General features: G+C 37.0%; 3 protein-coding genes across 5 annotated transcripts; 2 read left to right on the plus strand and 1 right to left on the minus strand.

The window, feature by feature from the left end:
- The first annotated feature begins 7,759 nt into the window (after positions 1–7,759).
- On the plus strand, positions 7,760–15,212 carry LOC117927760 (ras-related protein RABC2a-like). Of its 3 annotated transcripts, none has more exons than XM_034847420.1 (6): positions 7,760–8,069; positions 9,438–9,506; positions 10,084–10,149; positions 12,622–12,743; positions 13,051–13,179; positions 14,628–15,212. In XM_034847420.1, exons 1-6 carry the CDS (start codon positions 7,916–7,918, stop codon positions 14,754–14,756), a joined length of 669 nt encoding a protein of 222 aa, XP_034703311.1. In that variant the 5' UTR covers positions 7,760–7,915; the 3' UTR covers positions 14,757–15,212. The 3 variants fall into 3 exon arrangements, with proteins under 3 accessions (XP_034703311.1, XP_034703312.1, XP_034703313.1); XM_034847421.1 differs by having other exon boundaries at positions 14,635–15,212; XM_034847422.1 differs by lacking the exon at positions 7,760–8,069 and adding an exon at positions 8,277–8,735.
- Positions 15,213–15,973: 761 nt separating this feature from the next.
- LOC117928033 (monocopper oxidase-like protein SKU5) lies at positions 15,974–19,259 on the plus strand. Its single transcript, XM_034847784.1, has 11 exons — positions 15,974–15,995; positions 16,091–16,605; positions 16,686–16,795; positions 16,870–17,140; positions 17,221–17,353; positions 17,463–17,823; positions 17,924–18,292; positions 18,413–18,491; positions 18,578–18,755; positions 18,841–18,949; positions 19,061–19,259. The coding sequence occupies exons 2-11, from the start codon at positions 16,459–16,461 to the stop codon at positions 19,101–19,103; spliced, it is 1,800 nt and encodes a 599-aa protein (XP_034703675.1). The 5' UTR covers positions 15,974–15,995; positions 16,091–16,458; the 3' UTR covers positions 19,104–19,259.
- Positions 19,260–22,890: 3,631 nt separating this feature from the next.
- LOC117927854 (zinc finger protein ZAT5) lies at positions 22,891–24,088 on the minus strand. Its single transcript, XM_034847547.1, has one exon. The coding sequence runs from the start codon at positions 23,925–23,927 to the stop codon at positions 23,019–23,021; it is 909 nt and encodes a 302-aa protein (XP_034703438.1). The 5' UTR covers positions 23,928–24,088; the 3' UTR covers positions 22,891–23,018.
- Between the last annotated feature and the right edge of the window lie 2,383 nt (positions 24,089–26,471).

The following is a 26,471-nucleotide window of genomic DNA, read 5'->3' on the forward strand; positions in this document are numbered from 1 at the left end:
ACTGCTGCTAGCATAGACAGCATCTTGGCCTATCCCACAGGTGAGAAATGACTCATCGGTGTCTGAATTTGTAAAACCTGGAATTCCAAGTGCATTGAGATCGAGAAGCTGTGTGGAGATTGGCATCCGAGCAACCTGACTTGCAGACTGTAGTAGGACAGCAGCCTGACCCATGGCTTGTGGTGAGGCACCAACATTGTCACTTATGGGACCGTACGCATCAATGGCAAGCCCGGTGACAATAGTGCTGAGCAATCCCAAAGCTGCCACTGCAATTCCATGCATGGCAGCCATGCTGAAACTCACGTAGATAGCAATGGCAAGGGCAAAGATCGGCATGATGACAGATTTGTATCCTAGAGCCAACCTGAAGATCACATTTGTTGCAGCACCAGTCCACTCCATTATGATTAACTTCCTCCCCGGCTGCCATCAGATTTTGAAGGGAAGTTCACGTTGAAGACGCCTCATGCAGATCCAAATGTGTTTCCCTCTTCGTTCCCGTTAGCTGCTGACGCTATGCCTTGTGTCAAGCCATAGCTCATTATTGGAACCAAAAGAACTTGTTTCTGCCCCTGAAACTTGAGTTGGTCTTGGAAGAGTACATAGAGTATGAGATAATGGATGTTGCCATTTGTAGAAACATGATGCCAAGGGAGTAGACATCAGATTTTATACCCAGCATGCCTGTTTGCTGATACTTTGAATCTATATAGCAGAAAGTCCCAGCTGTTGATGTCATCCAATACTAGGTCACATTGTCAGCTACAGATGGGGGAACCAGCCTGACCAACCCAACGCCACTAATCTCGCTTACATAGTTGCAGTCCAGCAGCATGTTCGCCAGTTTTAGGTCATGGTGCACTAGCAGCTCTGGTTCAGTCTGATGGAGGAACAACAGTCCAGTGCCAATTACAGCTGCAATTCGGAACCTCAGATGCCAAGACAAAGGTGGAGAGTCTCCTCGCCTGAAAAGCTGGTCTCCTAAGCTCCCATTAGCCATCTTGAACTATAGCTAATTCTGAGCCCTCATGACGCATATGCAAGGCTGTATCAAATAGATTGGCAGTGATAGCAGCAACAGGAAGTCTATCTGGTTTCATTCTTGGAGTGGGTGTGGTGATGAAGACACGTGGTGTTAAAGAGGAATACGGTATGCATGGGGGCATGAAGCAAGGGCTTAGGTGGAAATGGGTATGAAGGAATATGGGTTTAGGGGTTTAGAAAATGGGTATGGACGGTTATAAAGGTGGTGAGAGGAAGTGGCCACGTAAATTGCAACTAATACATGTGGAAGAGAGGTGAAGCAATGGCAGCTTTTGTTTGATTTAACTCATGTCAAATAGCAATCAATGTGGTGTCCCAACTTCAGCATAGAGGGCTTTCCGACTTTATCAAGAACAGGGAGTTCATCTTTCAGCAAATTTCAAAGGAAGTTCTTCATCTGCAGCTTCTCGTTGGTCAGCCCAGCCAGTGGAGTCATTCTGAAAGCTATATTGCCATCTGTGCTCTCTCTCTCTCTCTGTTATGCAAACGTGGCCATGCAAACAGAGACTTCATGCACATGAGGTTTAATATGGCCAAACCACCTTTCCTAACTCCTCAAATCAGATAACTAAATTAAAGCTTTTTCTGAGGCCATAGTAGCCAATCCATCCTCCTTGCTGCTGACATTTACTTGAAGAATTAAAAAAAAAAAAAAAAAAAAAACCAATGGGAGGACTGCTGGAAACTGAGCTACTGGGAACAGTTTCATGAATTCCAGATTGTTCCATCTTATCCCTGGTCATCCCCTGTCTGATTTCATTAGGACTTCGCTTTTGGAGAAAAGCAGCAGGGCCAGAGGGAAAACTTGTTGTAGCATGGCATCTATCTAGTTCATTACCTTGTGAGTCTTGCACCCTACACACAGAATCATTCAAAGGAAGCTTAAGCAATAATTCATCTTGTGCCCACTGGAAAAAACTGGGCTCCCACTTGACATCAAATAGCTTTCCGCAGAACAGTCGCAAGAAGAATATCCAGCTGATTTGTTAATTGCAGGATACCGGCCTCCAATCTGGGGTAGGAAATGTGGCCATGCAAGAGTGAGGCCCAAGGTGAAATCTAGGCGCATCATCTTCAAGTGGCAGGGGGGTTGCATCTACCTTCTGATTCCAAGGGCTCCAAAATATGGACTCTATTGTCGATCAATCCCACTACAAACTGATTAAGTTCAAATGGATGGATGGTACTTCCATCTTGAAAGCTTAAGAAGATTGACTGACTGTCACTAGGAATATGTGGCATCTGGGGTTGAACTACTCAATTCTCGGGGAGCTCACTGCTGAAGGCACTCTAGTCTTGATGCTTCATGTCGAGGGTTCATCTCTTCATCCAAGTCATGGAAAGGCATTCCTTCTCGAGCATCGGACAATCGGACAGGCAAATTCATTCCAAAGAAACCTTGTTTGAACCCAGAAATGATGCTAACACCAAGAAATGGTCCCTGGTTTTTTTGCCTGTAGGATCCTTCAATTCTCTAAAACCCATTGTCCTGTACCACGCATTCCTAAGGACTAATATTCAAGAAATACAACATCAATCTCATTCAAACTCGAGGCCTCATCAGCTACACATATACCATACTACTACCAATCTTTAGCTTGACTTCCACAAAGTTTCTTTCTCAAACCCCACTTGCAGAAATGCCACAACACCACGACGAACCGTTTGAGAAACCGAACCCATCAACCCGGTCCAAATTGCATCATTCTTAAGACCCATTCCATTAAAAACAGAGGAAAACGTAAAAGGAACTTTTATAAAAGCAGAGCATAAAAAAGTCATCAGGTGAAGCCATGTTTCATCATTCCATCCACGGGTTGAAGACCAATATGTGAATACAAAGTGGTTTTAAGAGAGAAACAGGGAATGCAACAAAACTTATGATATGACACAGCAGATTTGAGGCAACGTCGGGTTACTCTTAAAAATGGAATCATTGAAATGAAAGATGAAAATAACAACTAACCCATACCAACCCAAGAAATCAACAGAAATAAATATTATGTCATCTATCATTCATGCCCAAAATCAACAAATGAATATCCAGAAACAGCAAGAGATGAACAAGGAACAGGGTGATGAGGAGAATAAAGAAATCTGCAAAGAAACCATACCTGAAGGTGCTCCTCTGGTCCTCCAAAGATCGGTAAGCTTTCCTTCCCCTAAACAGAAACGCACTCTGCTTTTCTCCTCACCTCCCTCTCTCTGGTCGCCTCTTCTAACCTTCTTTCTCCTCTCCAGCTCCTGGCACACCCAGCTTCTCTTGTCTTTCCCCTCTGCAACTCCTCTTTCTCTCCTCCAACTCCCAAGCTAAACTATCCTCATCTCTAGCTTTTAGGAATCTCCCCTCTCTCTCAAGTCCTCCTTTCTTGTTCCCTCTCTTCCTCTCTTTCCTTCTCTGCAACCCTTCCAAAAAATGACACCCCCCCTCTCTCAAATATCTCTAACGGCAGCCTCTTCGCCCTCACCCCTGCTACCTCTCTCCACTAAAAATCACCAAACAAAAGCTTCCCCTCCCAAAAGATCTCTCTGCAGCCCTCCTCCAAAAGCAACCACCTGAAAAGCACCACGGTTCCTGCAGCTGCACCTCCAAAACCTGCAGGAGACGCTCCCCTCATAACAGACTCTGAATCCTCTGCATATCCTCCAACCTGGTGTCGCTCTCTCATTCGTCCATCAATTCCACTAAGCTGATTCCACAGCCACCAACCAAGAGGCAGCACTTGGCTTTCAAGGAGCCCTCCAGCTGGCAAGTGAGCTGCACAAAATGAGAGAAAAAAACGTGCCCCTAATGGGGGTCTACAATTATACCACCTGCATCTTTTTTATTCTATATTTACACGTAAACTTTATATATATTTTCAAAAATAAAATTTTAATAAATTTATTAATCTCAATTATTTATTTTCAAATTACATTTAATTTATTAATAAAAGAACAAAAATCATGAATCAAATAAAAATATATATAAATTTGTAAATAAAATGATAAATATTTTAAATAAAAAAAGTAGTTATACATGGATTATAAAGTATAAAGTACACAAACATATATATATATATATATATATATATATATATATATTATAAAGTAGGTAAATTATCATTTTAGTATTAAATGTATTTTAAATTCTACCTATCATTATAAAATATCATAAATTATATCACATATATATATATATATATATATATATATATATATATATATATATATATATATATATATATATATATTGATTTTTTCATACATCAACTATAGTATATATATTATTTTTTATACTCTTTCTTATAAGTTTTTCCCAACATTTTTCATGCATTTTGATCAATTTTCGCTCTACCAATATTTTATGTCAAAATGTCTATTGACACTTCCCGATATATTCGTAAAATCAAATTACTGATATATTTATCAAAACCAATATTTTCATTCTTACCTTTCAAATACTGAAACATTTGATTGATTTTTACCCATGTTTTCAGAGTAAGACCGATCATTGAACTGGAAAAGTTACCGATTCACGGTTCACTGGTCGAACCGATGATCGAGTTGCGGTAAAACCGGTGACATCATAAATATATATTTTATATATTATTAAATTTTTTTATAAAAAATCTATCTAAATTTTGACAATATCTACTTTGTTAAATTTTTTCACAAAGTTTTTTACTTGTAGATGTCAATTAACCCAATAATTTCAATAAATTAAAATTTCAATGTGCGATAAATAAAATAAAAATGTAAAATTTAAATATTAAACATATTATTACAATTATAATCAACAAAAAAAATTAAGAAATTAAATATAAAACATAAAAATTAAATTTTAAAAAACAAAAATAGAAGGCGATAGGATCTAGGAAGGCAAAGTGCAAGGGGATTTTGGGAGAGGAGATGAGGGGGGTGGGAGAATTTTGCAACTAGGCTTGGGGACGTGCTGCGGGGTGGTGGAAGGGTTTGGGTTTGAGTCATCGATGACAAGACTTTGCAGCGTTTTGGGGGGTGCTATCGACAAGACGATGCTCTAGTGGCCAACAACAATGAGAATAGTTGTGCGAATGTTGGGAGGAAAAAAAAAAGATTGAATCGAACAATTTGGAAGGAATCGACCGGTTCGCTAGTCAAATCGTCGGTTCATTCGATCCGATTCTGATTCGATCATTTTCCGATCCAATTTGTCGAACTTGATCGGATCGAAACCATAACCGACCAATGGTCAAACCGATCCAATTTTTAAAATCATGATTTTTACCAAACCTCTCAAAAAGAAAGAAAAAAAGAAATTGAGATGAATTTGGTTAATAATATTGGAATTGAAGACATAACCCACTTAAATGTGTTAGATTACCTCGAAGATCTTAATGATAAGGTTGATCGCTTAATGGGAGATGGACTTGTTTTTATATTCTATCATTTTATAAAAAATAATTCTTTTTTCCTTCATATTTTATGCATGATATTTATGTTTATTATTTTCTTTGTCAAATAGATAGACGGGTCCTCATAACTTAATACGGACAAATCACATTCACTAATTATCCAATGATAATTTGCACACTAAAAATTAAAAAAACATCTCTTTCATCCTGAATCATTCACCAAAATCTGTTGGAATATATGATGATTCTACGAAAATCCATTGGAAGAGATAAGGATCTATTCCTAATATAGGTCAATTTTGAATTCAAGACTTACCAATAAAATATGACACCGTCAAAGAAATTAGTTTTAAATCGGAAAAGATAGTCCAACCGTCCAAGCAAGAGCGCCTTCCAAATCTAAAACCGCGACGGCTCGTCTTCAATCGCGTAGGTTTCCCGCTCGGGACAGGTGGCCCAACGCCAACCCGCCAAACCGGAAAGGAAAAAAAAAAGGGGCTGCCCATGCTTGTACGCAGCCATGTTGCACGTGCCGTACGTGTCCCGCAGTCTCATTTTCGTAACCGACTCACCCTCATCAAAATGATAACAACTATAAATTGGATTGGGGTCTTGTCCAAGATTATCCGGCCGTTGCCCTAACTTCTCGTGATTGCGACCGGAGGTGGGGTCCACATCATCCACTACACCAGCTGTCAGGTCTTTTGTGTAGCTCTAGGGTTTAGACCCATCTATAGCCTATAATTTATCCCCTTGTCCACTCAATCTTCTACTATTATTTTTCTTAATCTTCTACCCAACAAATTCTAAATATTTTATAATTATCGTATATTAAAAAATCAAAAATAAAATGCATGACTGGACTTAGAAATTTTCCTTAGTGAGAAAGCATCATAATTTATCCACCATGAGTGGAATTAGAAAATTTTCTTTCTTAGTAGAAAAGCATCATAATAACTATGAATGAATTTTACAAATAGTTCAAGAAATCATGTAATTTTGGACTTTCATCATGAATAAACATAATAATTTTCAATTACTTTAATAATTTATTTTAGTGAAAAACCTTAAAATAATATTTTTTTTTCCAATTAACTAAATATAAATTAGTTGAAGGTGATAATACTTTTTACTAAATTATCTATTAAAGTATTTTATTAAATTATGTTATGTTCTATAGTTTAAATTAAATACAATGTTTTAATGTGAATAATTAAATAATATTTTTATTAAAATTTAAATAACATGTAATTTAATATAATTATATAATTCAATCGGAATAGGTCCATTTATTCAAAATAATTTTCATCCATATCACATTTAAAAAATAAAATGGATATGTGAATTTCATATCCCTACCCCCATTTAATTTTGTTTTGAATTTTTTTAAAGATTATTTAATTTTTTTAATAACATTAAAATAAATATATTTTATAAATAATTAAAATATTATAATTTTTTATAACTTATTTTATTGAAAAGTATTTTATTTTATATATTAACAAATAAAAATTAAAGTAAATTAATTTTATATATGACCATGTTGAGAGAGGGTAGAATAAGTAATACTGGAACTAATTCTAAACCTATCCCAAATCCATATCAGTTTTTATAAAAAATCTCAAATTTATCATTAACTCATTTATTTAAATTTCAAACTCATTCACAAAACGATGAGGGTGGGATCGGAAAAAGACAAAATCTGCCTCATTGCCATGCCCATCTACTAAGCACAAGTTTTTATTTTGTTTTTTATTTTTTAAAGTTATATAATCACAAAAGGGCCTTTTTTTTTTTTTTCCTTTTTTTGAAAAATCGAGGGAAGGGGCATATCTGCCAATGACATATATAGACTTTAGGTGGACTTTTGGCAAATATCACTTAACAAAAATATAATTAAGCATTAAAAAAAAAAGAATTCATAAAAAATTCAAACTTATCTTTTGAGAAAAAATATATATATATAGACTCACCTTTTTAAAAAATGTGTTTAATACCAAAATAAAATATATTCAATATAATAAAAAGTCTCGTATTTTTTAAATTATTTGTTTCAAAGAATAATCTTTTAATAGCATTTTCTTTTTAAAAAAAATTAACTTAAATAAAAAAAAGAATCCCACTTTAGATATCAAATTTTTCATCCAAATCTGACGTTGATATTATTTGTTGGTTGGATCGTAAATTTTCACGAGAAATAATTGAGAAGGAAACAAAAGAAAAAAGGACAAAAGCAGGCGCGTGACGTGGGTGGGGCTGGAGTGGAGAAAATAGGACATTTGTCCGATGTTTTGAATTTATTCCATTTGAAAATCAAAGCCCCAGTCCATGCACACTGCGCCAACTTCCACCGCTGTCTCACATTCCACAGGGGGTCGGGAAACTTCCCATTTTGTTTTCTCGATTCCCAGTTGTCCTTCTTCTTCTTTGTTTCTTCACATACTACCACACCACTGAAAGGACTTGGTGGGGTGGGTGTGTGTGTTAGGTGAATGATCCACATGGGTTCTTCTTCCTTGGGTAGAGGTAAAAACAGTTATGATTGCTCTTTCAAGATCTTGTTGATTGGGGATTCTGGCGTTGGCAAGAGCAGTCTTCTCCTTAGCTTTATCTCCGGCTCTGTTCATGATCTTTCCCCCACAATTGGTACAACTCCTCTTTCCTCTCTCTCTTTATTTGTCTCAGGCTTTTCCATATCTGCTTCTTGGCTCATGCCAGCTGTACTTATAATTCAACCCCGGTTTTACGTTCAGAAACTTTCTCTGTTTTTTGACTTGCTCTTCATGTTCTAGGACCTTCCAGGCGTTTAACATAGTTTTGTTTTTGTTTTCTTCTTTATTTATTTATTTGTTTTCGTACTTGTTTATGGGTGGGTGTAAATTGAATTTAAAAACGAAGTTTGTATGTTAGATTGTAAATTCTGTCTGTTTGTGGAAGACCCATTTGCTGTTTCTTGTGGGTTTGATTCAGGAAAGATCTAAATAGGATGGTGGGTGGGTGGTTGCTTGTATGACGGCTCTTAGTCTTTGGTGTTTGTAATTGGGGATTCCCATAGTTATTATTGATTTGTTAGCCATTCTTTCATTTGGTTATCCAACACTAGAAGTAGTGTGGAACACTCAAATTTATCATCCAACAGAAGGGAAAAGGGGAAATGTGGGGAAAAGGAAAATGATCGATGAAGTTGTTTTATGTTGTTTGAAGGGTTGATCCTCTTATGAGGCAACCCAGTATGCCAAACCCCAATGTGGAAGAGAAGGTTGCGGTGGGGCCACCAGAGATATGAAGATGTGCTATTTGTTCATGAGAAACGTGATTCTCTTGATCTGTTTTTTGAAGTCCTGATTTTAGCTCCAAGTGTTTGAGTTATGTCTTCAATCATAGCCTGGTTGCCAAATTGGGTTAACTGAGGGATGACATAAGCTCTGCATACACCGAGACTGGTTAGTGCACCAAATTGATAGGCATAATGCCATCAATATGCATTAGCTTCTCTTGATGCTCTCTTTCAAAAATCAATCTAGATTTGGGGTCTCCTATTCTGGATGGGCAAGTTATCCAATATAATTTTTGATGAAAAGAAACAGGAGACTATTCAAATAATTTCAGAAGGTCAAAGTTGGCATTTGTAAGCTGATGTGAAGGGAGTTAGGAAATAAGTTGGTGGAACAGATAAAACACTCTGGACTCCATAAATTATATGTTGGGGTTCTGCACCTGTAGAGTAGGTAACTTAGTTTTTAATCCTAGTTCTGTCAGCAACTAGATATTTTACCTGCCTGATGCTTGAACTTCAAGGAAAGTTTTGAACCTTAAGATATACATTTTCTTTCATGGTTTTGGGCTTGTAGCCTTCTGAGTTATAATTTCAGCAGTGCTGCTAAAATATGCACTATATCATGAATGGCTTCTAAATTAAATTAGCGATACCAAACTCATTTTCTTCTCATGGGCTTCACCAACTTCAGTTTTTTCTGTCTGATATATGTTAGGTGCTGCTTTAATTGCGTGCAGGAGTTGATTTCAAGATTATGCTGCTCACAATTGGTGGGAAAAGATTGAAGCTTACAATCTGGGACACAGGTAATAAGTAACAACTAAGGAGCTGTACTTGTGTTTCAACTACCAACTTCATTGGATTCCTAGGGATTTTCCTCCAGATGTTTTTGCTAACCTTTTTTTTTAATCACATTTTGGTGGTTATAGTTGCCTCGTTTATGGTTGAAAATTTTCTTTGCTCCATTATTGAAGTTTAGATTATGGAGAAAGAATAAGAATGTTTCTCGGTTGTCTTTAGGAGGTTATGTGAACTACTGCTACCTCAGTGGCAGTTTATCTCATGCAGCAGAACTATGGATTAAAAATGGGATAGTTTATATGCTGTTGGGGAAGGAAAAAAAAGTTGTAATGCTTTGCTCTTAGAAGAAATTTAACTTGGAATGGCAAAATATGAAAGATTATGGAAACGTTTGTGCCCCATAAAGGAGTGTCACCCCTCTTTGCAGGATTTGATTCGGAATGAAAGCTTGAAATCTCATTATAAATTACATTATAATACCTGTAGAAACATAGCATAATTGGGAACTAGCGAAGGTGACATTTGTGCATTTTTTAAAGACAATTCGATTTGTTTGACAACAATATTCTTTTTTGGTTGCAGCTGGACAGGAGAGGTTTGGAACATTGACAAACTCTTATTATAGAGGTGCACACGGCATTATTCTAGGTATGTCATAGCATATTCTAACCTTTTCTTCTTGTTCTTGTTCTTGTTCTTGTTCTTCTTCTTCTTCTTCTTCTTCTTCTTTTTCTTCCTTTTATAGATTGGCACTACATAAGCAAACCTTTTGTTCTCCAAATTCATATTGCACCTCTTCATGATGTTCCTTGGGCTACTTAGATTCCTTCATACACTTTCCATTTGTCATATGTTTAATTAATCCAAGTGACAAGGACAGTAACATGGTTTCTACTGCTTTATATGAGATTGCAAAATCCTAAAATGCTATGCAAATATGGCCATGTGGATGCCAGTCTGTCACGGCAGCCTTTTTCTGTAGGTTTTTGTTGTCAGTGCTTTATTTCCTTTTTCATTTTCTGTTACATGAATCAACATGGAATTTACTCCATCTCCACCCCAACCCCTTGCCACCTGATCTAAGTCCTCAAAAGCCTCAAGGGCCCAATCGATGTGATAGCAATGTTGCCATTCGAATGGCTTTTATGCCATGTATTGGAAATTTCTTCTGCCATATTGACATAGACTCTGTTTTATTGATGTTGAAAGGATAAAAATAAGGAAACCTGGAGCTCTCTCTTCATCTTACTTGTTTCTTGTACTTGTGTTGCAGACCTATATGAAGCCATAATTTTCTGGACATGCATAAACTAAGATTTGTTTGAGTTGATTGTACAACTTACCCTAATTGCACTACCGCTATCTTACTAAGATGAACTTGCAGCTCACCTTCATTTTTATTCATAGAAAAGAAATGGATTATAATTTTCTTGTTTGATGGGTAGAGCAATGAAATTTATTCATGGATGCGTTTTTGATACTCATTTCATGGTTTGAAACAATATTGAGGATTGATTTTGGAATTTCATAAGGAAATGTGAGAAAGGCCCATGTGGATCACAACTAGAGAGTGTCGGAAGCGCTCATTTCTTTTACTGGATAAAAGTATCTACAGTTCAACATCACATCACTTATTTTCCATTCATTATCATCTCTAATCTGGAATTGTTAAATCTATAAATAGCAGAATTACCTTTAGTTAAGCATAATGAAAGCATGAGGAATTATTGAATTAGAATTTCTAGAAGCAATAATACAATAGTTGTGTTTGTAATAAGCCTCATATGCAGCAGGCACTATTCATGTTCTCCATTGGCCTTGGAAATATTGAAATATGGGGTCATACTATGCACTCTTGTGTAAAACAAACTTATATAACAACCCACAGGAACTATTTTTGATAAGTGGTAAAGTTTGAGCCATGTATTAAAAGAAAAGGAAAAAGACAGTGGAGGCAAAAATTGTATTTTGGAGATAAATCTGAAGGACAAAACTGTCTATTAATTTAATCATACTAATGAGTTGTGGAATAATGGTTTTGGGACACATTAATGCTGAACATATCTGAAGAAGATAAAATGAACAAAACTGATTATGTTTTCTTAAGGCTGAAGTGAGGGAAAGAAAAGGGGCAGAGAAAAGAAGATTGAAGAAATGGGAGTAGAGAGAGTATCTTGTGAATAATGATGTTCAATTGCAGTTTCCTAACTAGTCAAGAATATAGATTACTAACTCCAGTGCTGATTCTAATTAACAGTTAGAAAATGGACCCATAATCTATATCATGGTACGATATCCGAGTATGGAGAGGCAAATTAGTCGTGAGGAAATAGACCCATAATATATATCAAATTAGAATAATGTATATTATACAGGGATATCCTCACATGGAGAGACAAATAAGCAGTTAATGTATATCATATCAGGATAATAGTAGGATATGGGGTTAAAAGCAAAACTTGAGACCTCTAGTCAATCATACCTCTAATGATATGTTAAGCTACTTACTTTCCTAAAAACTTTCAAGTTGTTTGGATATGGGCCTCCAATGTGTATCAGACTGATGCCATTAGGTGAATGTTGACTGCCTGAACAGTTAATCTTTCTCTCTCTCTCAAGCTTTAGCTGGTACTTTAATCATCTGTAATGCAGTAATTTAATTACCAGTCCCCAATGGAGATCAATTCTATAAGTTGGTCTATGCAAGAATGTAGTAGAAAATGCTTCTATATCAATGCTGGTATATTTCTTTTGTGGCGTGTGACCATTGCATTCTTGTTGGGTGACCTCATGTTCTGTTTCAACATATAGTTATATGTCCAGCATGTTCGAGTTCCAAGAGACATATCAGGCAAAATTTTCAGATCTTTCTCCCTTTCCCTCCTTTACATGCTGATTTGTTAAAGCAAAAAAAGTGTACTATACAACACCCAAGCTGCTGGCTTATGAATATGTCTATTTAGTTCTCTAATTTCATTCTTTTTCTTCTTCTTTTTTTTTTAAATGAGATACTTAGCTCATTCCTTTTTTTTTTTTAACTCTGATATTTTGCTTTAGCTAGCATTACAATTCAACTTTGGTTAATTGAGTACTTATTTTGAAATTTAACTTTCATTTTAGTTTATGATGTAACAAGGCGAGAATCCTTCACAAACTTGTTGGATGTTTGGGCAAAGGAAGTAGAGCTCTACTCCACTAATCATGAGTGCATCAAATTTCTAGTTGGCAATAAAGTTGATAGGGTAAGTTGTATGGTCTTGCTATCTTTTCGTAAACAAACCATTTTGGCTCCCCACCCCCCACCACCACTACCCAAAGGAAAAATGCAGACAACAATCACCCACCTACACTCATACAGAGGACTAGTAGTGCCATGAAGAACTTATTCATGTTCAATATCATATTTTATGGAAATAAGATTCCTGGTTGTTAATTTTAGTTCTCTCAAAGCAGATGTAAGCTTCATGGTTTTGTTTCCTTATTGCATTGTTGTATTTTCTTTTAAAGAATCTAAGTACCTTATTTTGACTACAAATGAACAATTTTCAGGATTGTGAAAGGGCTGTTACTAGAGAAGAAGGAATGTCCCTCGCACAGGAGCATAAATGTTCATTTCTTGAATGCAGTGCGAAAACTAGAGAGAATGTGCAGCAATGCTTTAAAGAGCTCACCTTAAAGGTATCTCTCTGAAAAAACAAGCTTTTCCTCATCTATCATCCTGAATCTAGGGTATTCTAGTAGTCTGTTAGGCTCAGTGATTCTTGAGGTTTTGTTTGGAGTGCATGCTCTCACTAATAATATTATTGTTAAACAAACAAATTTCCTAAACACTTTAAGCTGGTAAGATTTGGGTAAACAATGTTTATCATTTTCTTTAACACCCTCCCTCATGTGTGGCCCCCATACCCACATGTGGGAAAAACACACAGGTCTGTAAGCAAACAACCACAGTCAACCTCTTTTGGACTTATATGTGGGCTTAATAAATTGGGTAAATAAATATGCGGTGAGGTTTGAACACATGACCTGCCAAATAAAGCTTTAATACCATGTTAAACAACCAATTTTTCTAAAAGCTTATGCTCGTAGGATTTGGATCAATAATGTATATCATATAACAATTTTCGAGTGGCTTTACTAGTGTTTCCAAAGGAAAAAAAAAGGGAATTTGTTTAGTGAATAATTTTGATTCTAATTACATTATTTGCATGGAAGAGCATCCAATTCTCAGTGTGATTTCAAGGATGTACTTTGTTTGCAACTTCTGAGATGGTCCTTTTAAGCACCCTTGAAGCCACTTACACAAAGATGCCCAAGCAAATTATAAAATACTAAACTACTGTGAACATTAGTTTTGTTGCAAAATTCCTGAATTTGGTTCCAAGTACACACAGAAGTTCTGTTTTTACCAAATTGACAAAGGGATTGTTCCCTGCATGCTGCTTTAAAGGTCTTGAAGCTTGAATGTCTTAATCATTTCTGTCTACCACCAGAACTTGACTATTGTTACTCCAGTCAAACCCATTGAAGTTGAAGAGAACTGAATTTTATTATTTATCTGGCTTCATTTGTTCAACTAAAGCATAATGGAATTTGTATACCAGTCCATGTAATCCATGAAGTATTACGTTTCTTAACAGGCTTGTATTTCATGTTTGTTCCTGGATAATTGATATGCCATCAAAGTTCAATAAAATATTGTTTCTGTTAATAAGCTGTAACTATTAAATTTGCTTTGCCTGTATGGCCACAACAACCTTGCTTCCTCTGGGAATGGGGCTGAATGTGTAAAATATGGTATGGAGTACAAAACACCAAATTAACATGACAAAGGTGGAGACAATTAGTTGAATGTTATTGAACTGAAATTTTAAGATGTTACTGAATTCTCAAACATAACTTGATGGAAGCCTTTATAATGGGAAACCTTTATATTGTGTTCCAATGAAATGCAACTCACCTGCAATGTTTATGGTTTTACCTACTAATTTTAGAATACTGTTATAAGAAAAATATTAGGATTGTTCCCATCATGCTTTTCACGAAATAAGAAATGTAGTCAATATAGTGTTATAGTTTTCTATCTTATTTACTACTTTGTACATGCTCTGACCAGTTTACATTAGCTTTCAGATACTGCAAGTACCCAGTTTATTGGAACAAGGATCACGAGTGGTGGAGAGACAAACATTGATGCAGAAAGAATTATACCAGGAATCTCCTCGCAGTTGTTGCTTTTAATCAAAATGCTTTGAAATAGAGGTAGAATTAAAACTACAGCTCAGAAATCCCTAGGCATTAGCAATAATGGCAGTCGAATATCATATCCTTCTGAAACCATTCATGATAACTTGGTGTACAGTAGTTCATAAATCTTATTTTGAGCCTTTTTTTTTGGTTTCTAGCTATTAGGATTTGGGAGAATACTTTGCAGCCAGGGAGATGAATTATTGGGTTTATGTAATGACTCGTTTATGTGAATCTGTTTCTTTTATTTGTTTGTATCTTCTCCCAAGGAGGTGCTGCCGTTAGAATGACTTTGGGTAGGTACAGAAAAAACCAGTGAAAAATGTTTTGTATCCAAAGTGACTTGTAGCATATGTGTCCAAAACATGAGATGTATAGACCATGCCTTGAAACAAGAATTTGTTTGATGTTTGTATTCTATTCTCTGGACCTACATGCTTCTAATTAATAGTTTTATGCTGACATTCTTGGTTGGTGCTATTTATCCTGATAGATCTCTAACAAGATGCAAATCAGTAGCTGCAAATTCATCTACAACATGATTCTAGCATTGGTACTGGTTGTAAAATCAGAAGGGAAAATAAGATGTGAGCTGAGATGATTACAAAGCTCATACCAGGTGAAGATTAGAAAATGGAGAAAATGTGACAGGTGTGAATGCAACCTGAAGTTTTGAGTAGATTCAAAAACTAACCTGGTACTGGAAATAGTGGTTTAAAAGTAGCAGGGCTTCTCTCCACATTTCTTGGAGACATACAAAGGAGCCAAGGGGATATGAGATGGGGTTCAAAGCTCAATTATTTATTTGGATGATGCCTTTAATTGCACAGTTTTCTTTTTCTTTTCTGGGTCATACAAAAAAAAAAAAAATTGAATTTTTTTCTTGTAATAAAAGTTGAATGTGCTTGTCATCAAGTTTGTGTCTGCAAAATGAGCATAAGGAGCACCACCGAGCTCAACATGTACACCTTAGTGTTTGGATCATTCCCACACCCATTTTTCTCCATTTTCTGAATCAACCATAAAATCTATGCTTTCATCTTTCAGGATATTCTTGCACCCTCATCTAGTGCAAAGGAATGACTGTTCTGATAGAATGCTCGGTATCTTTACTCTTATTGTCATGGGAGACTAGCAAATCTTTCCCTATTTATGGAGTATGGACCCAAGAGGTAAAATGATGTTTCAACTGAGGCTTTCACTAAACAGTTCAGCTTGTCGAGTGGTTGAGTGCAGGATCATATCATGTAAGACCATTTCAATATACCAAAACAAAATGCTGCAAGGTGATCTAAATGGATCAATAGAATTGCCTCACAATCTGTTCCTTGACAACAAACAGATATCACTTGTCAACTGCAACATAAGGAACTGGTCAGACTTGTATTATGCACATGACAGAATGCAGCATACATGCCCTAGCCGGAGTAAATTAGACCATGTCGTTTGAACAAAACAAGGTGATTTTTCTATACTAGCCAGCCGGCTTGCTTCACCCAAACGGCATTACAGCTCTTCACTGTCAATAAAGGAACTTGGAACCAACGTCCCGTTGCCTATTCTTCTTGGCCTTTTCCAACATTTTCTTAGGATACTCCACCTTCTCGCTCTCTCCCCTGCCATATTAATACATCCATTTAGGCCATTGCATCTCCTGGAGTCAAACAAGGGGCGAAAGAAAGAGCCCATCACACTTCATCAGCAGCTACAATGACCTTTTCTGGCCACCATAGGTGGTTGATTGCCTGCACAGCATTGCTTGCAGTCTTCGTAGTTGGAGCCAATGGCGTTGATATCTATCTAGAATGGAATGTTGCCATTGACACCACCATCAATCCCACTATTGTTCAGCAACCTGTACGTGCTAATCATTCACATATGCTCATGGTTTCTGTGCATGAAAATCTAACTTCAAGAAGATGATGGCTGTGTAACAGGTTATAACGATTAATGGGATGTTCCCTGGACCCCTCGTCAATGCCTCCACCAATGATTTCATCCATGTGAACGTCTTCAACAATTTGGATGAACCCCTGCTCCTGACATGGTGCTGCATACTTTAATTTGCTTGATCAAGGAAGGGCTCAAGGAACTAAAGTGTTGGTGTGTGTGGTGTTGCAGGAATGGCATACAGCAGAGGCTAAACTCTTGGCAAGATGGGGTGTCTGGCACAAACTGCCCAATCCAACCCGGTAAGAACTGGACTTATGTATTTCAGACCAAGGACCAAATTGGCACTTTCTTCTACTTCCCCTCCATCAACTTCCAAAAGGCTGCTGGAGGATTCGGGCCTATTCGAGTCAACAATCGTATTGTGATCAATGTTCCCTTCCCTAAGCCAGAAGCAGAATTTGATCTTCTCATTGGTGATTGGTCGTACACCAGCTACAAGGTGATTGTTGCACTTGGCATTTAGTATAGGTTTCCAAGTACTTTGATGAGTTGTTCACTGCTAATTACATCATTTAACAGGAAGCCAGGTCACTCATACAGTCCAACAATACGCCAGGACACCTTAATCTTCCTGATTTTGTTCTAATGAATGGCAAAGGCCCTTATGGGTACCCGGGGATAGTCAACTATGAGTCCTTCACTGTGTCACAATGTAAGAAGGGATCATTAATGCAATCAACTTTCAGATTCTGGAAATAGGGCCATGGGGGGTAGTATGGTTTCTGTTAAGTTACCATTTCCTCTGATTGTATTTTATGCAGGGAAGACATACCGGTTCAGGATATCAAACGTGGGGAACGAGTTGAGTTTCAATTTCAGGATTCAGAACCATCAAATGGTTGTGGTTGAAACAGAAGGGTCTTACACCCAGCAGATTACATTGGATTCTCTTGATGTCCATGTAGGCCAGTCCTACTCGGTTCTTGTCACTGCCAATCAAAAGGAAGCAGACTATTACATTGTAGCAACTCCCAAAATGCTCAGCACTACAGATAACAGCAGCCTTGTGGGTAAAGGGGTACTACACTATGCCAACTCCAACACACCAGTAAGTGGTCCTTTGCCAAGTGGCCCTGATCCATTTGACCGAGCATTTTCGGTGGATCAAGCTAAATCCATTAGGTAAATGAAGTTTTATTCACTTTACATACAGAATTCAACTGATCAGAGCATGCAGTACTCATATTCTTCAGAACTAACAGTGCATTTGCTTTCCGAGTAGATGGAATATGACTGCTGGTGCAGCAAGGCCTAACCCACAAGGAACATTCAATGTATCCAATGTGACACTCTCGCAAACCTTCATCCTTCATGCATCAATGGCCAACATCAGTGGCTTACAACGCTATGTGGTCAACAATGTGTCATACCTCACCCTGGACACACCATTAAAGCTGGCTGATCAGTTTGCTAATGGGTCTGACGTGTACCAGCTGGATCAATTCCCAGTTCAGTCCGTGAAAGATGCTGCTGAATATGGAGTCTTCGTTTCCACCGGGAACCACAAAGGGTGGATAGAACTCGTGTTCAAGAATGATTTAGATGTCATGGATGCTTGGCATTTGGATGGGTTCGGCTTCTATGTTGTTGGGTAAGCTTCATCAGTGCCCTTGTTTGGTCAATGACAAGAGAAATCAAAACAGAAAAGAATAATACAAAATTTCATGCATGACTATTAAGCTCATATTGTGTTCTAATCTTTGATCTTCAGCTTCGGAGATGGGGATTGGCAGCCTGAACTGAACTCAACTTACAACCTTCTGGACCCTGTTGTCCGCTCCACCACGCAGGTTTGCCATCTCTCCCTTAACGTATGTGACTCCTCTCTCAATCCATAGAGATCAGAAAGGTGCTTACAGTGAAAATATATGGTCAGGTGTACCCTGGAGGATGGACTGCAGTTTATGCATTCCTTGACAACCCAGGAATGTGGAACTTGAGATCACAGAACTTGAAGAATTGGTACCTGGGCCAAGAGCTCTACGTCAGGGTTTATGACCCAGATCCCAACCCCGCCAAGGAGCGCCCACCACCGGAAAATATCCTCCTATGTGGTCAGTACCTATCTACATCTTTTTCTTTACCATATGCTAGTCAATTCCCTCGCCTTAAGCTATATCTTTGGTTGGCTGTTTATAGGAAAGTTTGAAACTTCAGCTCCGGCCAGCTCACCATCAGGGCCACCAGCGGCACCAGTACCGCCAGCGGCACCAGTACCGGCTAATGCGCCATTTGGACAAACACCATGGTGATGAGAAATCCATCAAGTCTTTGATGAAGATGGTTCCTTAATTCATTCCTATGTATAGTTGATGATCAAGTTCATTCATTTATCTAACATTTGGCCCTCTCTTGTTAGGTTTCACATCCTCCTCTTCATCTTCATTGTTGCAATACTCTAAATTGGCCTTGTAAACACATGGTGGCATTTTGCAAAGTCCAAGGCATTGTTTTCTTTAGAGAAAAGAGACATTGCTCTCTGTTTGTTTTTCTTTAGAACAAATTGTAATTTAAGGGAGAGAGGGATGGCTATGGAAAATTTGCATTAAGATTAGCCATATTGACTTTGGCTATTAGGTGGATAAGCATGGAGGGAACATGTTGCAGATATAGTATAAATTAAAAGCATAAACAGAAGAAAATCATAGAAATAAAATAAGATATACATACTTGACTGTAGATAGGTCCATATTTAATTATAATTCCAAAGCTGTAGCTTGTTGTAATTAGTAATCTTATACTAATTCATAGGAGACAAGGGCAGGCATGAGATAATCACACAAATCCAATCAACCAACCAACATCTTAAGCAATAACAAAGCATGCCCAACATCTCTTCACATCATTAACTTAATTAATTTGCCTATAAATCATTGGTTATCACGTCTTAATTATCTAGAAACCCCATATAAGCTAAATAATGGAACTTAGATCCAATAATTCAGAAAAGGGAAACATCATGAAGAGGCAAAGGCGGTGGAACCAACATCTTCTCTATTTACTTATAATTTTCTTGGGAAAATGTTGAGTGATGGAGGAGAGGAGCTTGAGATTGTTTAATTTGATGACCGAAAGGAAGGGAACAGCCAAAGCTTAATTGTGCCATTGACTTGCCTGCAATGTTTTTATTAATTTAAAAGCCAATTATTAATTAATTAATTCTATGATGGATAGGTGAGTGACCAACACGGAAGTGCAAATTTGTATACAAGAAAGACAAGCAAGTAATATGCTTGCTTTTGTTTTTTGAGGGCTTTGGCTCTTCCACGGTGCCACACTATCCACCTCACTCCCATCTTCACTTGCCACACTCAACCCTAGCTTTATCCACTCCCTTTTTTTATCTCTTTCTGTTTGGTTAGTCAGAAAATTTGTTTTTCCATTTCTGGGTGTGGATTTTTTGAATGATATTTCTGGTTTTGATTGTAAATTTCAGATGATTACATGTCATACCATGAACAAAAAGAAAGATGTGAGATATTATATGGATCTTTGGATTATAGTACGAGGAAAGTCAAAAGCAAATCATAGGAAATTTATCAATAGGTTAAACACATTAATGATTAAACAACTAGATTATTTAAAAGATAAATATATGGAAACGATAGAGGAGAGATGTTCCATGATACATGACTTGCATTAAATTTATTAGGGCTAAAGTTAAGTATTAGGTTTAAGAATATTAAAAAATTTATTTATAGATCAAGTATAATTTTTTTTTTAGTGGATATTAGAAGGTGGGATCTCAATTTTATGGAGTTGTATAGAATAAATTTCAGATCTACTGACCCAAAAGATAATTGATACTCTTTTAATGCTATCACAAAATATTTAGCGTTTGTTTGCTAATTGTTTTAAAAAACTATTTAGAAAAACAGTTTTTGAAAATTATTCTCTGACCTTTTATAGAATAAAAATCTATTTGAAAACCTAAAATATTTTTAATTTGATTTTAGTATTTTAAAATATATTTTTAAAATCATTTTAATGTGTGGTGTTTTATTTATAGGGATCATTCTAAATGTTTGTATAATTATTTTTTAAAACAACTCTTATAAAATAAGTGAAGATAACAAAAACAACTAAAATAAATACAACATAGAAAACGGTTTTTGATTGCCAAACAAGTTTCTAAGTTTTTTTTATTTTAGATGATAGAAAATTGTTTTAAAAAACAATTGCTAGATAGACCCATATTTTTCATGAGTTTAGTAATATTAGTACCATTTGAAAGCTTAGGCAATTCACCACAATGCATACTAATCAACCCTCAAATCTCTCAATAGAATTCCCTTTTTCAGATAAATTTATGACCCTAATTTTGAGGGTTTTGGATGAAATGAAGTTGGTTTTGTCGTATTTAAAATCGGCCTAATTATAATTAGATCTAGCTCGACAAATCAATTAAGTTGATTAATTGGAGTAGTTAAATTATACCTAATTATAATGGGGTTGGGGTCTGGTTTCAAAGCTATGATATCACTCATAATTTGCTCAAGTTGGTGTTGAGCATGAGGCAGGCCACATGAAAAAGAGTTAGGTGATGGGGGAAGCATATGGCCTAATTAATTAAGTGGAGTGAAGCTAGATGCCTAGCAACTAACATGGCTATTATTAATGGGGCAAAATAATAAGCTTACCAAATGTGGAAGTGTGGTGCTCCATAAATTTACTTATAAGTAATTTGATGTTCCATTTTGAATTTTTAATTTCCACTAAATTTATATAACAAAAATCAAAACCTAATTATACTATCTTTAATCGGGTTTTTTTTTTTTTTTTTTTGAATAGTCTTTAAATAAGATCATAGATTATGTCACTATATATAGGAATAAGAAGAATAAATGAGATCACCCATTTGAAGGGAAGGGAGTATGATTGATCCAAAATGACTCATATACTTAGGCTTAAAGAAATAGACCTAAAATCCTAAAATAGCAGCATTGCAGAATTAAGCAGTCATTGATAAGAGTCACAAGTTTCATTTTTCATAGCCCAAAAAAGGGGTGACCAAACTTCCAATGTAGCACAATTGCACAACTTTGGAACACTCATTGTGAACCTCACAAAGAGGGGGAGAGAGAGAGAGAGAGAGAGAGAGAGAGAGGGAGGGAGAGAGAGAGAGAGAGCCACCTACTCCACTTTAGTAACAGCTAATCACACTGCAACATGCCATAATACAGGGTCTAAAATTTGGTGCGAGCCTCCCCCATCATCTTGAAGATACTTGGATACTATCACCCCACTTAGTGCTGACATTTCCACATTTCCCATGTTTTATCACTTTGCTTTCTATAGTAATTAAAAAGCTCAACAACCCCCTACTTTAATCCATGGACGGCCTCTGTATTTGATCTATTCAATGTTCTGGTGAAATACATTAAATTAATAGCTCTTAATGACATACTTGTTTAAAACGATGGGTAATTAACATAATTATACAACTCTTATTGAATGCTTTAATTGTTGGAAAACGCCTTTTAGGGAAATTAAAATTAAAAAGGGAGGGAGAGAAATGGAGGTACATCAACATGGTGTTGTAAACAAGAGAGAGCAAGCATTGAATCCAAGGACACATCAACCCAATAGAGCATTCTTAGGTTGGTGGGTCATTGAGTAGTGGATGAGTTTTTCAGATATTGATTAGGTGGAATTGAGTGGGCTTGCTTGCTTGTAAGCTTGTAACTAACTAACAGAGGGGTGGACCAAACAAAGCAAGAGAAAGCGACAAAAAGAAATGGCCAAATATGAATATATAAACATATAATGCATTTTTTTCATATTATAGGTAGAAGGACAAAGAGGTGGATCCATTTGGGGATTGGGTTACCCATGACTAAGAGATAGAGATGAGGGTTTCTTGTAATTGAAACAAAGACAAAACTAAGAAAAAAAAAGGGAAAATATGAAACCTAAACCGCAACTTTTGGTGTGGAGGTGGCAAATGCAAGCCAAACTCCCAACCTCTTTTCTAAGTCTTTATACATTCCCTCCCAGTGAAAAAAAGAACAAAAAAAAAAAAAAAAAAGACCCAACTATCAAAAGGGAGAGAAGAAAAAAGATGCCCATCATGCACTTTCCATGAACCTCAAAAAGGCCCTCTCCCATACCACAAAGTATGCTTCAATAAAAGAATTTTTTCTTTTTTTTTTCTTTTTTGTGTGTTATTTTTTTCTTGGGAAAATGATATCGATGATAAAAAGAATGAAAAGAATCCATAATTTAAAAACAATTAAACAATGAAGTAAAAGATTAATACAGATGGGTTAGGCCTTGATGAGTTTGGGGGGAGACTAGAAGTGTTTGAAGCTTTCTTTTTAGTAATGACAATCCACCAAAGTGGGGGCCGGGAACATGAGAGGAGATGGCTGTTGCTGCTGCTGCTGCTGCTGCTGTTGTTGTTGTTGCTTGGGCGTGAAGGAGAATTTGGGTTCCCGAGGATGGTTGTGGTCGTCCTCTGGAGCTGGAAGGTTGAGATCCAAATCCAGTGAGAGTAGAGTTCTTTGCCTCTTGGCTTGCTCAGGCTCCAAGCAGCCGGGGAGTGGGTTTAGGGAGAGGGTTGTGTTGGTGGAGGGGATGGGGATGGGGGCTCTGTGCCGCCTCATGTGCCCTCCCAAGGCCTGCCCCGACGTGAACTCCGCCCCGCAGATGGAGCACTCGTGGATCCTTGACTTGCTGCTGCTGCTGTTAAAAGCTCTGCTGCTCAATTGTAGTGTGAGAGGCTTCAACTGCGATTCTTCCTCATCCAAAAACCCGAAAATCTTTTTCTCTTCCATGAACGCCTTGGGCTTCTTGTGACTCGCCCTGTGCCCTCCCAGCGCCTGGAACGACGGGAAAGTCCGGTTGCAAGTCTTGCACTCATAGGCGTAGAAACCCGCCTTTGCCGTGGCAGTGGCAGTGGCCACGGCTGCCACACTTCCACCTCCGTTTTCCACCTTGGACTCCTCCCGTGATTGACCTTGAGCCAGGAGAATCAGGCAATTGGCCAAGTCTTCATCCTCCTCGGAGCTGTCTTGTTGAAACAAGTCAAAGGAATTGGCAGGAGATGAGGCGGAATTGGAGTTGGTGATGATATGCATAAGATTAGAATCATCGCCACCACTGCTATCACCTCCCTCAGCGGTGGAAGAATTAGTAGGGATGGGAAAAGGGAGGGGAGAGTGGGGCCTGAGACGCTTGGTGCGCTTTCCCTTAACAATATGAGCGTATTCGTCTTGAGCTTCCATCTTCCTCCACCACCACCAGAGGGAGAAGTTGATGTGAAACAGAGAAAATCGAGAGATGGGGTTGGAGGAAGCAAGGTGGGGGAGGTGAGTAGGCGTCTATATATACATATATATAACAGAAGGAAAGGAGAGTCAAAAGCCCAACCCCATACAAAGAGAGGGAGTTAAAGTGTGAAATAGTCCGTGAATCTAATCTTGGAAGTTAATATAGGTGGGAAATTTTGGAGGGAGAAAGGTTAGGGTTAGAGAGAGAAAGTGGGACACACAAACAACACCCATGAGAAACAAACGTTGTAACTGAAAATATTCAAATTTAGAGGAGAGAGTGAATTAAAGAGAGCTGGAAGTGGAGGTGGAGGAGAAGAGAGAGAAGAGAGAGGTTGTTTAACGTCAACTCCGTTTCACTCTCTCTTTCTCACACTTTGCCAACGCATTCACTTCACCCTTCACCCTTCACCCTTCACCCCATTCCCTCCACCCCACACCCCCTGGTGGCGCGTGCCCCCCCACATGTGGGGTTGCGAATTGGAGCCCACAGAAGGCAGCATGTGAGTCAGTGGGCTGTGGGCAGAATCAGAGTAAGAGTGGGAGTGAGTCTATGCGGAGAAAGACCAAAAGCATATGATAACTTTGCCTCAACGATTGGGCTAATGATGATTGGAGTGCAAGCCTGGAACCACGGATTCCTTTCCTTTTCTTCCCTTCCTTTCTTTCTTACCCCCTTTTTTTTTTTTTTTCTTCTTCTCCTCCTTCTTCTTCTTCTTATTATTATTATTATGATTATTATGATATATAAGTACAACATATCATGCTTGCATGACCACCTAACTGGTTCGTTTCACTTTCCATTCATTTTTTGCGGCTTTCACTAACAATTATCTACCTAATTTATGAAATTAAGTAATAATAATTCCCTCTTAAGTCACCCATTAATTGAAGGTGAAAGATAACAACTAATTGGGTTGGTAAGCTTACACATCATTTAAGGTGACTGTATTATTAGAGATTAAAACTTAAGATATGATGGACCCATTTTATCAATGCATCCTTCATCTCCTCTTCCAATTTCTCCTATCCTCTTCTCTACCCTCCGGTAAATCTTTTACCAACTACGAAACAAAATCTACCTCTTTTTTCCTGGAAATGATTTACTTGATCCAATGAACCCTTATAACTTAAAAATACGCGAAATATATTATATATAATGTCAAAAACTTTAAAATATCATATATTTATATTTCAAAAATTGATGGATTTTTTTTTTAGTAAGGAAATGAAGGGAAATCTTTATGGGTGGCATAAAATAAAAAAGAGGATTTGTTGTATATCCAATCAAAGAGTTCATGTGGTGTTGACCCACCCACAATCATACTTCATCCAATTATTATAATATCATGGCTTGCATGGACCATACCCAAATTTCACGCCTAGTCTATCATCAAATAATTCAATGGGTCGCTAATTATATTTTTCTGTTCAATCAATGGGTCTCACCCTATCAGATGATCTTGGATTAAGAACAGCCCACCAATCAAAGCCTGCCATTTGTGCAGAAACTGGAATTTTTAAATGATTTTTACTTCTTACATTTGTAATTGAAAATGTTTTTGCCATCTAATTAAAGCCACTTCTTGTATTAATTAGAGCTACCATTTGAAGTAAGCATGTGGAGATTCAGGCCCAAAAATATGTACCATTATTGGGGTATGATGTAGGGGACTACCACCCTGGCATCTTTTTTTTTTTTTTTTTTTTTTGAGGCTGTAAAAACTTGGTGAAAAAAGTCCCATAAATTAGAACAACATAAATTTGAAAATTTTGATGAGGAATCAAGACAGCCCAAGGACATGAGGACACCCTTCATGTGTAGAATAGGGGTACCTCTAGTTGAAAAAACAGTATGGATAAGCATTTCATCTATTTGAAGTGACCAAAAACATCAAAAATTAGATATATGGCTCATAGATTTCCCACTCATCAGCATCATTCAACTGTTTGTGTGTCTAAAATCTATAATAAGCTAAGCATGGATGAAATCAAAGTAAAGTATTTTCCAACATGTACATAATTTGAGATTGTTTTGGTAACATAGCAATAATGTCCAAACAACACGACGCTTCCAAGAGATTTCAAAAGATAAAACGGTGATTATGTACTAATATAAATAGTTTTAATAGTTTGATTAATTGATCCGCCTCTACCTACCGAGCAAAAATATGATAATGAAAAGAAATTTGATGTGAGTTTTTTCGTTCATTAGACTTTAAAGTATTAATATAACTTTGAAAGTCTGACTAATTAATGTTAAAATTATGATTTAATTATTATAAAATTAAGAATATTTATATAATTCACGTTATAAAAACCCTAATTGAGGTTTTTTTTATGGTTTTTAATTTTGGGTTTCAATGCCTAGGGTACATGGAGAAGAGTGGAAAAAGGGAATAGGAGAAGTTCTTGGCGTGAAGAATTATATATTCTAGGGTTGGTTGTGTGAGGCACGTAAACCACCTCAAGAAATAGGTTATGGGAAAGCAAAGGATT

Source organism: Vitis riparia, chromosome 13 (genome assembly GCF_004353265.1).
Source record: "Vitis riparia cultivar Riparia Gloire de Montpellier isolate 1030 chromosome 13, EGFV_Vit.rip_1.0, whole genome shotgun sequence".
Classification (NCBI taxonomy): Eukaryota; Viridiplantae; Streptophyta; class Magnoliopsida; order Vitales; family Vitaceae; genus Vitis; species Vitis riparia.

What these genes read in the sequence shown, in the direction of transcription:
- LOC117927760 (XM_034847420.1), top strand. Translation starts at nt 7,916, where the DNA reads ATGATCCACATGGGTTCTTCTTCCTTGGGTAGAGGTAAAAACAGTTAT. An exon ending in TGCACACGGCATTATTCTAG is followed by an intron (nt 10,150 to 12,621) that starts GTATGTCATAGC and finishes CTTTCATTTTAG; the next exon opens with TTTATGATGTAACAAGGCGA. An exon ending in TTAAAGAGCTCACCTTAAAG is followed by an intron (nt 13,180 to 14,627) that starts GTATCTCTCTGA and finishes AGTTTACATTAG; the next exon opens with CTTTCAGATACTGCAAGTAC.
- LOC117928033 (XM_034847784.1), top strand. Translation starts at nt 16,459, where the DNA reads ATGACCTTTTCTGGCCACCATAGGTGGTTGATTGCCTGCACAGCATTG. An exon ending in TTCGGCTTCTATGTTGTTGG is followed by an intron (nt 18,293 to 18,412) that starts GTAAGCTTCATC and finishes TTTGATCTTCAG; the next exon opens with CTTCGGAGATGGGGATTGGC. An exon ending in CCATTTGGACAAACACCATG is followed by an intron (nt 18,950 to 19,060) that starts GTGATGAGAAAT and finishes CTCTCTTGTTAG; the next exon opens with GTTTCACATCCTCCTCTTCA.
- LOC117927854 (XM_034847547.1), bottom strand. Translation starts at nt 23,927, where the DNA reads ATGGAAGCTCAAGACGAATACGCTCATATTGTTAAGGGAAAGCGCACC.